This window comes from Hylaeus anthracinus, unplaced genomic scaffold (genome assembly GCF_026225885.1).
Source record: "Hylaeus anthracinus isolate JK02 unplaced genomic scaffold, UHH_iyHylAnth1.0_haploid 0, whole genome shotgun sequence".
Lineage (NCBI taxonomy): Eukaryota > Metazoa > Arthropoda > Insecta > Hymenoptera > Colletidae > Hylaeus > Hylaeus anthracinus.
Genome location: NW_026533254.1, coordinates 12,685,403 through 12,701,140, shown reverse-complemented (window position 1 = coordinate 12,701,140; position 15,738 = coordinate 12,685,403). Strand labels below are relative to the sequence as shown.

General features: G+C 44.8%; 1 protein-coding gene across 2 annotated transcripts in view; it reads left to right on the top strand.

Annotated features, from left to right (window-relative positions):
• The window catches only part of LOC128891178 (angiotensin-converting enzyme), a 66,147-nt gene extending 51,227 nt beyond the window's left edge, over window positions 1-14,920 (top strand). For both annotated transcript variants that reach the window (XM_054150477.1, XM_054150486.1), the window contains exons 12-13: window positions 10,190-10,356; window positions 13,626-14,920. In XM_054150477.1, the coding sequence (XP_054006452.1) occupies window positions 10,190-10,356; window positions 13,626-13,768 (310 nt within the window). In that variant the 3' untranslated portion in view covers window positions 13,769-14,920. The remainder of the gene's footprint in view (window positions 1-10,189; window positions 10,357-13,625) is intronic.
• Window positions 14,921-15,738: the final 818 nt, after the last annotated feature.

Genomic DNA, 15,738 nt, shown 5'->3' with positions numbered 1-15,738 from the left:
TTTCATTGATTAATTTAATGCTCGACGAGTGGTTCGAGAAATGTCAAATACTTTGGTGTCTATATTCAAACCACGTTATTGACCACGTTCCTGAATTCTGTTTGTCCCCCTTCCCCTTTTATGTTTAACACATTCACCCCTAACGGTCTTTCTCGCCATCTAAAAATGCATCAAGAGAAAGGCCTCGTGAATACGGGACTCAAAGACACGCGAGCCACCGGTGGTATGGGCCGGTATGAACGTGTTAAATAAATAATTATTTTCGAGATCAAGTCCACGAAATGCGCGGCAAATGTTTCGAATATTTAGAAAGGTGTCTTCGAAGTGACATCGAATCGGAGAAACGATCGAGCCAGATCGAAGATATTCTCTAATTATAGAAGCCGATTAGCTATTCAAGGTGACAAACAAACGAAGAGCGCGTGATTCGCTTTCTATCGCGGATACGTTCTCGATATCGTGAATATTCAATACAGCCGATCGATCCGATTCGTCGACGTGTTTCCAAAAATTGTAAAAGAGCGATTCCGTGAATTCTGCATATTCAAAATCTCGATCGTTCCGCTCTTTTTTTCGGTCTGGCATAACGCAACACCGCAGGCATTCGGTCCGGTTTCTCGAAACGTCGCCGATTTAAAAGTCTCGCGAAGAAAAGGTTCTGACATTCTGACTCTGTTAAAATTCAAGGCTGGACCAGCTGTTTTCGACGAACTTTCGATTTCAACGGAACCGTGAAAGTCCGAGAATTGCATTCCATGCAATGTATACCGTCCCAAAAATAGGTGTACGCGACCGCCACTTTTTGGGTCTGGTCGGTGAATAAAAGAATCGGAACTGGTTCCAATTTTTATTACTCATCTTTCGCGTCCTCTTCGTGAAAATAACTGGAACAGGATCTGCGTTCTCCATTTTGCTAACGAAACCAATTAAAGATCCGCCGAATTCTTGTGCAGCAAAAAATGTCGACTAAAGGATGGACACGGAGTTTTGGGTCCGTTGTTTACAATCAATTTTCGTTTCGTATCGTCCTCGTTCGAATAACAAATTCCAGACTGAAACGATAATTGTGGGACGACAAAACTCGGTCTGATTTAAGTGGATCCCGCTGTAATAAAACGCTTTCGACTCCCGAATTCGTCTATTTATTCAGGCGTCCGTAAAATCGTACGTTGCTGCGATAATCTGAAACGTTGTAAATCAAAAAGATGAATCGTGGAATACGTTGAAATCTAGAGTTTACATGGAGATTAGAATTTACAATTATAATTCTCACGTAACTACGGATTCTCCGCCGGAGAACTTTGCTAGATACCGTCGACTGGGATTTCGCGAAAAGACCAAGAGGCACAAGGATTACGTTTTCGGTATGAGCGTTTTGTAACTGTGTCCCGAAAGTATTGCTAATTAATTCCGGTCTTCCATGCGAGTTTACAGCGTAATACATATTTATGTAGCAGCGATGATGCAGTACGCTCAGGGAGGGCAAGTGCTCGTTAAGATTCAGAGTCCTGACAGAGAGAAGAGAAATTCTTAATCATTGTAGAAAGAACGCAGCGATCGGGACCGTAGACGAAACGTAGGCAATCGATTCCGATAAATAATCGCGTCTGTCGAACACGGCCACAACCCGTTACGAAATCCTCACGTGATGAAAAAAAATGAATTAATATTTTTTTGGTCAGTTCACCAATTTCTCCGAGCTATTTTCGGTACACTTGCCGACCTGGAATCTGAAACGATGTCGCAATAGGGGTCGCATTAATTCCAAATAAATGTCGACACAGATTTGAACGGTTTACGAGTCTGTAAAAATCAGGTGAGCGCGCGTTGCAAAGTGTGCCCTGCAAAGAGACCATTGAGAGAAGACGTTTGGTATGTGGTAATTAAGGCGCGAACGGACAGCATCAAAGCTAGACAGGACCGCTATTTGTCCGATATTCCATCTGCTGTTCGTAACGAGTATCTCGTTGCTTGGTTTTATGGTCATCGTAAAATCGTTGGATCGGAGAACATCTGAATCTATTAGTATTTACCATTCTTTTTATTCGCCGAAATGTTACGTGAAAGTAACCAGGTAGTCGCGATTAATGCGCTCTGACATCTCTATCCTGTCTTCATAGAAAAGATAATGACGAATTATGGCGCCCAATTTAAATATCGAACTCGCGGGTAAGTTTACGTTCATAATATCGATAACTCTTACTTTCAAGCCGACGCTTGGTGTACTGGCGTTCTCTACGCCTTTCTTTTTTAATTTTACTTAAAAAAAAAAAAAAACTGTTTATCGTTTGATTGAATATGGATAGCGTCGTTATTGCACACGATCGTAGCGCAGAAGAGGAGACCTCGATGCGTGGGGCCCAAGGAAATCGAGATACGCGCGTAACGCAACGGCCGTCGTCCGTAAATCAATTTGCAATTTGCAACGCGACAAACCGTAGGCGTCGAACAGAAGAATATTCCTGTCGTGAATTTTGTATTCCCGTCGTCTCGTTATACAATTGGCCGCAAAACTCTGAAGCGCATAATTTCCTTCTTGGATTAATGCTCTTCATCTCTCTTTTGTTCGCATTAACATACGAGAAAGTTTCAAACGCGCAGCGCTATTTGCTTACCGAAAGCATCAAAATTTTGACAATTTCTTTTTCACATTTCTATACGGAGAGACGCTCGGTCCGACCAGAGAATTCTTTATCATCCTATCAAGTGGTGACTGAAGGAAAACGAGAGACAGTGGTTGCAGGCACCAGTCGCCTTCTAAGAATGTAGATCTTTTAGAAAAAATGATCTCTCTTTTATTTGTGTCTGTAATTAATAGAACCAACATCCGCCCCAAAAATAGATAAAATGATTCCGATGTTCTCGGTTGGAGGTCGAGGGGATCGGAGTTGACAAAGGGGCCTGGCAAGGTCCAGCGAGGCCGAGCCTCCCGCGGACGTAGCAGAAAAAGGATCCTTGGACGAAGATCGAGTTGAATGCAAGCCAAACGTCGGCCGCGTCCGGTTGAAAATATCTTGCGCACGATTGACTCGAAAGAGCTAGGTTCGGGACGCATTATATCGATCTCTCGTCGAACCGATCGCCTCCCTTGACAATCTCCGGTAGTCGACGCTATCTGGGTCAACGAGAGGGAAACCTTTATTCGGTTCCGCAATTTCTCTGCCAATCTGGCGTCCGTCTCTCTATTCTCAGACGACGCGTTCCACGCTACGTCGTCGATACCGTCGGATTCATACCGCTCGGTTTGGCTTTAATTAAATCGGTAGGGAAACGTCGGCCGATGATTCCCAAACATGGTACAAATTTTTCGGCTCGTAAACCGCGCTCTAGTCCCTCCTAAAAGCGAACAAAGAAATCACGATGGAGTAATTAAACCCGATACAGCTGTCGGAGCGCAGAGCACCGTGATAATAAATCGCTCGTATCGCTCAGGTGGATCTGGCGTAAATTCTTAAACCGCATAAACTGCCTATTCTGACGTGTATACCGTGCACGATCGTTCGTACGATTACGGAATTCTTGATGTCGAAACGTTTCAGAAGCGTCGGAATTTTTGACGCTAATTGAAACTTTTTCATCGAACTTCCCATCTTTGATACTCTTTGATAAAACGTACAAGGATGATTCTGTTAAACTCGCGACAGCGATATGTATTTATCCGATTTCTGAACGCGACAAGAGACTCACACCGTCGTGTTGCACGTTACGAAATTGCAAATCTTGGTCATTTGGTATTCGAATTAAAATACCCCCTTTAACGGTCGATAGGACCTGCAATCTTTCATCTACCCCGCGGTCCACCGCGCTCCTACGCCTACGCCACGATATCGGTGTTAATACATTCGACGTAGAACTTTCCCTTTTAATCGATACGCTGAATCATTCTTTCTCCGGTGAATAATAAAGCCTCGAAAACCATTTCCATCGAAACGTTGCAAGTCGATGCGAGCTTGGATTTCGCCACGTCGACGAGGGAAATCATTTTCGCTTTCGTCGGCGAAGAGAGGGAGCCGAGAGTCGTTTCGATTTATCGGACAACGTTGTTCTCGGGTATATTCAAACCTGTGGCAATTCAATCGCGTTTAGCGTTTCCATAAATAGATTCTTCGATAATAAACGCGTAGTCACTCGGTGCTAGAACTAACCCAGGACTATTTCGCTGAAAATACACGGTCTGTCTAGAGAGAGACCGAACTTTTCCTATAAAAAGAAAAAAGTACAAATAAAGTTTTTACACGCACGTTTATTTACTCCAAATAATCTCCCTCTGCGTCGATACAGCGTGTAGACCGCGTAATTGACATTTCGAAGGACCTTTGCAGCTCCTGTTTTGGTACCCCGTTTAGTACGGCGGTTGCAGCGGCCTGAATCTCCGAAATGTTGCTAGAACGTGTCCCTTTCATTGGAATTGACATGGTTACCTCGGATCATTTACCCTACTCGCCTGATCTGGCTCCCTGCGATTATTTTCTTCTCCCAAAATTGAAAATTCCCATGAAAGAAAAAATAAAAAAAATACACATGTCGAATTGAGTAACCTCCTCCTTTTTCGAAGTCGGTTGAAAACAAGAGCTGCATAGGTCCTTCGAAACGTTAATTACGCGGTTAACATGCTATATCGTCGCGGAGGGAGATTGTTTTGAGTAAGTAAACGTGTGCGTAAAAACTTTACTTGTACCTTTTTCTTTTAATAGCAAGAGTTTGGTTTCATTTTAGACAGACCGTGTAAAACTATAAAGACTCCGTATCCGAAGTGCGTACAAGTCGAAAAGTGCATCCCTTTTCGAACGGTCCCTCGACTTCCTGCAGTCATAGCTCTCTCGCCTGGATGTTTGCGTTACGAAAGCGATTGCGTGCGCATAAAAAACGCACGTCTGTCGCGCACACGCACTCGCCAGAAGAAACTCGCATAGCTTGTTACGCGTTGCACTTCCGTTTTGCTGGGGCCGTGTAACTTTGCTCGCTGAAAGTGGGGGAGGCGAACAGGGAACGAGAAACAGTACGTACCCAATGAAAGACTTCGCGAAACGATTTCAGCTTCCTGGAACACGTTGGCCCATTAACCATTCGACGGTCGCTGGTGATTCGATTTGCGTTCCGTCCATCCTTCTTTCTTTTTACGAAGGCAATTCGCGTGTTTAAATAACGGAAATGTTGACACGTTCGGAGCGGCGATGATCGATTGTTTGTTATTATTCAGGAAGGAAGTCTGGGGGGGGGGACTGGAAAAGACTTTGTACAAATATTTTGAGCTCGTGTAACAAATGAGCTGCTATATTTGAAAATGGTAAAGGTTCACTTACTAAAAAAAAAAAAGGAGTTAACGGTCATTTTAGTGGGATTTTTTCACATAGTAAACGAGAGAGTTTTTGCTATAAAGGGTTATCGCAAAAATATTTTTTTAAGTGATATAAGTCCATTCCTAATAATTATAAATAAAACTTACAAAGAAATAAGTTTTTAAATTGAATTCATTTTACTTTCACTTATCTAAAAGTAATTTACGTAATTTTTTTAACTTTAAGTAATCGATTAGCGTCTGGCAATATTTTTTAAATTAATTCAAATGCAAACCCTCAAATATCTCGACACGTTGAAAAATGGACTTGTTCCATTTTCAAATATAGCAGCTCAAATATAGATTGTACAATAGCGAACTTGCCAGAGAGAGCAAAATTGTTCGTTTCCCCAAGAAAAATATTTGTCCTTTACAGAACTTCATAAGGTCGATGAATATTAAGAATAAAATTCTAGAAATGGTATTCGAAACATTCCGATGTAATTAGACAAGAGACAAACTATTTCCAGCCAGAAACGTAGGAGAGGCTCCATTAAGACTGTCCAATTTGTCTTCGTTTATTATACACGCAAGGTCTGCCAATTGCTCTTACGTAAAACCAAAAAGCAGAAATTCCGAGGTCCGAGCAATGTTTGAGCGTCAGTGGTCGAACAATCGATAAACAGATACCCCGGGGATTCCCCGGTCCGATATCTGATCAACGTTTAATGGTCGAGATTAGCTCGAAATCGGCCGAGATTCATGCAAATCGAGGGTCCGTCCTTGAACGCGGAGGATCGATCGCGTGGGGCTCGTTTCGAAAGTCCCTCGACGGGATTAAGGGGTTACGCCACCTTGACGGCAGCAAAACACTGGATATTTACAATTTCTTTAATTAAAACTCTCTACTCTCCCCATCGTGGCGAATTTTTTAACTTCGAAGTGAAACGTTTTCGTAGACATTGGACGCAAGCAGACAAAGTGACGTGGATCGTCGGTACCATTCGAAAATTTGAACTCGTAGAAACTTGATTCACGTTTTCGTTGCCATGTGTTATTTTTAAGGCTCCTGTCGTTTCCTCCTGTTGAATATTTCGCTAAATAAAACGCGGATATTTTAAGTCTTCCGCTGAGGTAACATATTTAAGAAACAATAACGAAATGCAAACGCAAACGTTTTACGAAAAAGGTGCGATTGACGAGGTCTACTCGAGTCTACGATTCTACAACGACTGCAAAATGTACAAAGTTACGCTGTTCTTTCCCTGCAGTTCCTCTTTTCGAGAATTCTCCGACATTCCTCTTCCGCGCGACGATAGACAAAGTTTTTCGCCGCTCAGGTACGACCCAGTCATGAAACTTAGGTCCGAACTGAACCGTTTCGATCGCTATCGAGAGTCTCGAACCAGAGAAAATTTTCTCGCAAAAATCAAACACTTGCATATAATAATATAAAGTAAAGGTTGCGCGACTCGTTGAGCCACGATAGGGCACGGGAAAATCGCTCGGCACTTTTCCAATAATAATAGGAACAATCACCGCCAACTATTCGCCTAGTCGAGATCCCATTGCGGGCCTGCCAAGGTCTCCCATCGGGTATCGAGCAAATAACAGCCGGGCACCTATCGTGCTAAACCGTACCCCTTCGGCCAAATGACACGCGTTTCCCACAGTAGACACGGGGACGGGAGCTTCGTACTGAGTCAGAGATCACCCTTAAAACGTAGATCCACGTAGAACGTGGTCCCGCGTTCGTGACTACGTTCCACGTGCACGCCAATCTAAATCATTCGACACGGATTTTGCCAAGAACCTGGTCGACTCGTGCTCCGCAGAGACTGTGGATACACGACTCCTGGTGCAACGTGTGCGTTCCTTGACAAATTGAACGCGACCAGAAGGAATAGAAAGAAAAGAGAAGGGAGTACGGATTTAAAATCTCCAAGAGGGCGATCGTACAGGTTTCATCGAGAACTGCAGCGGCGACGCGCGCGGGATGGCTCCGTCGCGACGCTCGACTTTCCCGTAAGTGGATAGGGTCAGTGGATGCAGGGCAACGCGTTAGGTACGCAGAATCGGGCAGCCAGCATCCCGCGTTGCGAAACGTCGACGCTCGGGGCAGGGAAGTGGCGATTTCGCCAACACCGGAAATTGTGAGATCGGTACAACTTACACCGCGGACATACCGAAATGTTTTTGCGCCGAGTCGATTCCCACGAGGTGGACTCGCGCCCTGGGAGACAGTAGGAACCGGAAACGAGAGCACCGGCCAGCTACCTGCTCCAGAATCGCTTTCCAAAAAATCGCTGGTTGCGTCACGTTTCATTCCCTGTACTCTTACATTTCGCTTTCGCTCGATCGATTCTCGAGGGGTCGCGCTTTTATACTCCTTTTACTCGTTTACCTCCGATATCTCGTTTCGTCGGTCCTTCACTTTTTCGTCGTTTATTTTGAAAGGCTCCCGATATCTCCGACGGATATATCTCTATCGGTGATTAAATTCATCTTTACGTAACCAACGACGACAGAGTGTCGCGATCGTCGGTATTGCGACGTAACTCGTCGCGGTTAAATTCGACTCGGTGTCCGCGATGTTGCCTCTCGTCGATGGGAAAATGAGAATGAGGAAAAAGTGGAGAGAAGCTCGAACGATGGAGGAACGTGTTCCACTGGAACGTAAACAGAATTGCGTAACGAATCTGGTTTGCGATTGTTACTTTCCAAACTGTTACCGATACGCGAGTGCTGCCGATTACCCCTCGGAAATGTCGTAAATGAAAAAGAAATTCGAACCCGAAATTCTGTATGCGCGAGCGTTTACATGCATGGGAATTCTGGCCGTTGCGGTATCAGGGATCGCGAAACGATACAGCCTGCATCTACAGGCTAACGGCTCGACGACCCATCGAAGCTGCGCTATAAACCTTTTTATCGCTTGGCTACCAGCTGAGACCATTGTATTTAAATGGACGACACATCGACGCGCCAAATCCCTCAGATCGTCTCTCTTCGATCGACGATGGATTATATGCAACGAGACGGCTATCGGTTTAGCGTGTCGACGACCTGTTGACATTCTCTTGCGATCAAAATTAATCGAGTCTTGCGATTGTACATTCGTTTTCAATCGCACCGGATTAAATGGATTTATATAATATTTTACGGTCGCGAGCCGAGTTTGTTTACTTAACGAAACTATCGAATCTTAATCCGGTTCTTGAATATTTGTGCTTCGAGCTTTGAGCTTGACCTTTGAGTGCCAAGGAGCGATATATCAATAAAAAATCAATTTTTGCTTCACGAAACTAACGTCGATATCTAATGCACCTAGATTCAATTCCGCGCTTCATTTTTATTTCTTTGATTCGAATACCGTTAAACGTTAACGAAATATACATTTTCGTTTACAATCGTGCATCTTTACTAAAACTGTCTGGCATTTCTCGTATGTATGAATGTACGTATGAAAATTTCCTCTCCCACTCAAAGGTTTAAAACTTGTTAAACCTTTGCACTCGAGAGGTGAGTCTCGGTCATCACTAGGTTTTACGCAGTAAATCAACCAACAATAATGTTTGTTTACGTTTCATTTCTTTGGAACTCGAAGTGTCAATAAAATCGGTGCAGTAAAGGTCAGTAAAAGGTGCAGTAAAATCTGAAATTAGTTTGCGATCATGAATCCGGCTGCATCTTCCTCGAATGCAAAGGGTTACAACTTATTACTACTCATTTGCGTAAGGACGAATTCTCCAACAGCTCCGGAGACAGCTCTGGGTAGATATTGGGAAGTGCTCCACGTTTCAAAATAATGAAGAGGGCGATTATTGCTGCTCGTGCAACAACAACTGGACCAGTGGCGACGCTGAAGAGCGCTTGAGCAAGGTTCCCCGCGGATGACGACAGCGGTAGCCATAATAACCAGAAGCCAGCCGCGCAAACCACCGTCCTCGCGTGGGTGTAACTGGCCGGAATCAAAGCGTGCATTATCTTCGAAGGAGCTGAACGAGATTATTGCCCGAAGCTCTAGCGACCGCGTTGCGAGAGGCTGCGATGGAATTATGCAGCGATGCGCGTGAACGGGCAAATTGGAGCGAGGGCGAGCGACTCCGCCGCAGAAAATAGACCCGGCTAGCACCGTTCTTAAGATTTACGATACAACGACCCTTGGCACTGATTTCCAACCGCTGATTCCATCGTCGCGCAGCAAGATTTCGCGCAGATACACAGATATTAGGTGGACTGGAAACTAATGTCGTTTCTGCGAATCTCGATACTTATTCATCATTCATCAGCAAAGAAAAGACACGTATACTTATTACTAAAAGATTAATACTCTAAAATTAAAGCATGTTCATTCCGACCAAGAAAAACGCCAATCTCGCGCGGAAGAGTCTACCGTATAAGAATGCGAAGCGAAACGAAAATCCTCGGTTCGGGAAGAACGCAGGCGTTACCCGGAGGCGTGAGAGTTTCGATATGCATAATTTATGCACAACACTTTTCCGCCCTAGTTTTAGAAGCCAGAATAATAACTCGGCGTCGTAACTTTAAGAACAGAGGTTGTGACACGGGCCACACTCGACCGCCTTCGAAGCCGCGGCCGATTGCCAAAGATAGCCTAATTAGTACAGCGAGTGTGGAAGAAAAGGCTCGTTACGGCGTCTTCATTTTTCCCTCGTCCCACTTCTGCCCGTGGACACGGTTTGACTACGGCCAGTTCCACGGATTTTCATTGTGAGAGAGATGAGGCAGGTGTCGCAATCGCGCGTAATCTCGTTAACCCTAACAACGCGCGCGAATTACGAGCTTCCACGGGAGCGATTTGAATGCCGAAGTACGCGACTACTGTTTGCCTCGATGTTGCGTGCCACCTAGGAAAAAGTGCAAACCTTTTGTTCTTATCGTTCGCAGACGACTGATGGAGAAGGGGTCGTCGCAGCCGTGGCAGGAGACTCTTCGAGGAGCAATCGGCGAGGACAGATTGGACGCATCCGCGTTGAGGGAGTACTTCAGGCCCCTCGAGGATTGGCTGAGAACGGAGAACCTGAGGACGGGCGACGTCGTCGGCTGGTCTTACGGTAAGTGCTGCTGAGTCACTTTGGAGAATTGTTTCGTTGTTTTGATCTTTTTTTTTTTTTTTAAGTTGTATGGTACCCTGAAGAAGTCCTAGACCTTGAGGTCTGCTTCTTTGGATTGATAGATATATAATTATTCTCACTGTGAGTTCCTTACCTGCTAGCAATCGTGAGAGACCGTCTGGCACAGTGTCGGGCTCGACTCGAGTCAAAACCACTTGAAACTATCTAATGGTTTCATGCATATTGACATCGTTTATGCATTTATGTATGTTGATACCCACAGAAATATGCTAAAACGTGTGCTGAATACGTATAGTAGTACGATTGTATCAATATTTCATCGTGCACAAATGTACAAATTCTATACACGTTCAGTCATTGCAGGGTCGATTTCATGAGCAGATATCTATCCTTCTTTGGTTACAAAGAGCAGCAATCTATCTTAAATCTTCGTAATAAAATTATTTTCAATCTCCCCGTGTTACCTACCCGCTCCACCTACGGAAGTCCACTAAACCCGGAAGAATACCTCCCTGTCTCGAGTCACGCAACCATCGTCCACGTGGAACCCACGGCGTGAAAGAACTAGACCGACGAAACCACGACGATTTTAACGCGTCGGATGTATAACAGCCGATGACTTCTCACTTTCGATTCTTCGTATCGCGAAACGGTTGACTTTCCAATTCCGCGTTCGAGTGCCATGTCAGGCGTGCGATTCTCATTCGAGACAAGCGATTTTTTCCCCTCCCGCAATCAAACGCAAACAAGGAACCGATTCACGTGACACCGCGCGATCAGTACGGGGCTCCCCTGGTGCGCCTTTCATCGTAACTTGTTACAAATTATGCAACTTCCTACCGTAACAGATTGAAGGTTGCAGTTCCCACGTGCCAGTTACCGTCGAGCGCTACAAATATTCATTGTGTGACGACACTCCGCTGAATTACGATCCCGTTGTACGAAGAAATTATCGGGATTGCCGCGTCTTTCCCCGAGTCGTGCCTGTTCGGCTCTTGCCAAATTCCGCGCGGAAAACTCGCAACCGCCGTTGCACAAAACTGCCGCGCTGAAAAGCAAGAAAATTAAGGAAATCGAACAACAAAGATTTTCGGACTTTCAGTTTTGATTTTTGCAAGTTCTGACCCTTCTTAATCCGAAGGATCTTCGAATCCTCTACTTACCTATTTGTCTTTAGACAAAATACGCTTTAAACCAAAGCGCTTTAAACCAATGATTTCCAAACTCGACGCGTTGAGTCTCTTTCAAAGCTTCCTCCTTAACGTTTTGCTCGAATTTTGATGTTCCGAGACGCTTGTGGGCACCTTTTCGGAATTTTCGAGGCCTGTACGTCGCCTCGATCGTGGCTACTTCCGCCGTAAACCGTGGCGTAGGTATCTGGGCCCTGGCTGGCGAAGTTCTGGGCCCGTGGGACTGGCGAAATTGCGAAATCGGAGTGGAGCGGACGCGAGCATGTAAGATGTAAGAGGAAAGAGGAGAACGTCGATCCGGAGCGAGAAGCTAACAGTCGTGAGACACGTTCGACGATTCGACTCTCGTTTCCACTGCACGTTGCACCTTAAGGCCCGCCGCTCGAATTTGCACGTATGCTCGCGTGCGCAACTCGCAGGCCTTTTCCGTGTCCTCTCGCTCGAGTGTGAGAATCGGAGATGGGCGATAATCTCATCTGGATAGACGTTCCAAGTGGAAGATCGATCGATCGCGAATCAAATTTAAACGCTTGACGGTCTAGCAATCGATCAATGTTACTTAGAATAATATCTTAATATATAAAAACGTTGATACGTACGCATGTCTGACCATCACGGTTGAACTACTGAAGCTATCCTTACCTTATACTCACATCACATGTTCGTGTGGTGCTTCGGATTGTTTTTGTTTGTGTTAGACACTCCTATGTGGGATCTGTTTAGCTCAAATTCATACCATATAATATTTAAATAAAAAGAAAGTCTGGGCGAAATTTGGACTGGGGTGGAGATATTATAAAACAAGAACGGTATTCCACGATGGGTGAAACCACGGGGAACAGCTAGTCCTATTATAAAATGGTACCCAACATTTTCTAGTATTCTCCTGTGGTGGCACCTTCTATCCTCACCACCAGAGGGAAATCGCGATCCGCGTGTTTCTCAAACGCACTCGGTCCCGCCTAACATTCATATGTAAGCCATTCCATACCGACCCTCCCAACATCCCGGCATCCAAGACACAGGTCTGTTAGATAGCCTTACTGAAGAGTCCATTAGCAAACCCAGAACGAAATGCTCCCTTCTTCTTCGTTCGACTATAATCTTGCATTTCGAATCGCGTGTCATTCGAATGGATCCGCATTGACGGGATAAAAGGAAGAAATCGGTTCACGAACACCGACCAGGGGGGAAAACGGGACTGCTTCTTAGAAGCGATGGCGATGGAAAGCGGAGATGTACGTGACTCGCGCGCGTACCATTGCAGAGGAAGAAATTACAAACGGTTAGGTCGTATAATTTCTCTTTCGATCGCGATACCTGTGCGTGCCTTTTTCTTTCGCGTCGAAAGACGGCCTCAGCCATACCGTAGTCCCTCGATCCACAGCGCGAGTTTTGCTTTCGTTCGAGTCCATCGCTCTATCGATTTCACCCTCGTTTTCATTTTATCTTCGATTCCAACAAGATCGGAGGAAGAAACGAACCTCTCGATCTCTATGCAGACGTAACGCGCTAGAATAAGACAGGAAGGTCCGATCGAAAGGGAAAACCACCTCTCTCCGTTCCCCCTTTACCTCTCCCTTTACTTCCCCCCCGATAGGTGGGCCCAGTTTTTTGTTTCCGTCAATCTCGATCGCGGGATTCCAGAGTGGTTCATTTCCTATCCTTCGCCCTGCAGCACGAACGATCTCTGCGGCACGTTCTCCAAGCTCGCAATTTAACGATTCGCAGCCAGGCAAATGGCGAACGATTATCGGAACAACTTCTATCCGTCGACTATCCCAGGAATGTTTCCCCCTGCCGTTCCTATTTTTTTCACTCTACTCGATGTACCAACTCAGAGGAAAATCATCGATCCAGACATTTTCTACACCTTTAAAATCTTATGAAATAGAAATCCCTCGCGCACTAAATTCAATTGTAACATTGAGGGACGTTCCAAGAACGAACAGTCGAAGCACCAGTAAATTGCAAAATATCAATCCTTCAGCTTTCGTGCTTTAAGATTTTGAAATTGAAAATTCTAATTTACGATAGCCACGAATAATCTGATTGCAGATGGAGACTACTGCAAACGCAGCATAGAGACAGCGGGCCTGCAGGTCTACGGGAGCGGATTCTACGGCGTTGGCTCGACGCATACCTCGACGATCCTGACTGCTATCATGGCGATTCTCCTGACGGTAATTGGGGTTCATTAAGAGAGGCGGACACGTGAATCAAGCGTCCATATCCCGAGAGCGTTTTATTCGACACTTTCCCTTCTCTCGAGCGTCGCGGACCGGAAACCGACCGACGCTCCACGATTCTGCCAAAGCCACCGACCAAATAGATCAGCAAATATCTAAGGGAACTCCGTCAGGGCCTGGGACTTGTCAACCGTGCTTCGCAGTCGAAATCCGTTTCGATGCTAGCTTTCGGTGCTAGCGGCTTAAAGGGGAACGCCAAGGCTGAATTGGGAATTCTTTTCTGACGATACGAGATGTATTATAAACATAGTCGATAGGTGTATCAAAAATACATAAACATTAGTTATAAAAATGTTCATTAGGAAATGTCAACGCGTAGGTATAGAAAATCTAAATCTCCCACGACCCTATACAATGGGATAAATTTCTCTGGTCCTGATGCTCCCATATGAAGCTAGAACTTTTAGAAAAATATTCGCTCGCGTCAAAGCGTTGCCCTTTGCCATAGGTGCTAGATAAAAATTGGATTAAGCTACACGTTGAAAGAGACGTCCGGAATCTACCCTATCGCTGCAGGTGTAGGCGCCATTGAGCGACGCGTGCACCTATCGTTGCGTGTAAGTATTAGTTATTAATTTAATCGCCACCCATCGAGCAATGGACGTAGAACGGCTATAATTAGGAGGCTCGCGTGCGAATGCGGGCACGCGAATCGCGGTACGTGCTGTAATTGTCGGCTCCGCTATTTGGTGAGAAGATCAGATTCACGGTTCGTAGCAGACAATGTCGACCATGTTCCGAGCCGACGGAAATGTAAAGGGTGTGTAAATACGATTGTTTATTCCGTTAATATATTCGACGAAAACCACGGAGATGTTTTGAAACGTTCAACGCGTCAACCTGTCTTTTCAGTTCTTCAGGAAACGAGCAATTTCGCGTGCGATTCTCCGTCGAGTTAAAACTCGCTTGAAAATTATAAGAGGAGGAACTCTTAACCTGTATTTATTTTCATTCGACGCGAAAAGGAATTTTTTTTATTTTATACTTTTAAACTCGACCGCGTGAGTTACCATTTAGTTATCCTCTCGTTCGTCGTTTAGGCGAGTTCTAATTTTAAGAAGAATGTACTGTAAGTGAAACTAGACAAATAAAGGAAGAAAACAATTTTCGTCGAAAATATTTCTATCGCCGCTGACGCGTGACCAGACGTTGCAAGCCAAATTCGGGGCTTCTGATCCGTTCGCAATGCGTCCAACCTGACCTTTACCCTCCTGGAAGAGATCCTGTTGCGCGAACCCATTATTCCAGAATTTAGAAATTATTAATCGTCGAACGCTTCGAGCCTGACGATATTTACATTTTTCCTTTATTGCATACATACTTCTGAAGCGATTATTAAATTCTCGTTCAGGGTTACCGTGTCGGGTATTTCCCGATGGAAATTGTACCTTCGACCTAGAAATGCCAAGAATCCTCGTCCGACACGAAACCTATGTTTTCAAACTTTTCTATACAGTTATTATGTACGATATATAAATTGTATACAATTGTTTCATGCGTTATTCGATTTAGCGCCGCGTGGAATATTCGAGGCCATGAGAACCAGAGAGTAGCCTATCTACAAAATTATGGTAATTAGTTATGACGAGAAATTGGACCTATTTGCCAAAAATTCGTTGCAGTTCTACGCTGTCATCTGTTAACGATTGAGGAAATTAAACATGCGTCATTTTAGTTTTATAAAGCATCGTATCAGCTGTGCGCTTTAGGCCATACCTCAATTTAAAAAAGAAACGTTACTCGGGCCACTCTGGTTCTCAAGACCTCGTTTACGCATTCAATTGAAAAAAGTGTCTTTAAGGCTAGTCATTTGTTTGGTCACTATAAAAAATAGGTACAAACGAAACTTTGGTCGATGTAGTGTCAAATTGAAACAACTTCAAACGCCATGTATCGTCCAAACCTCGGTAAAACTCGATAAA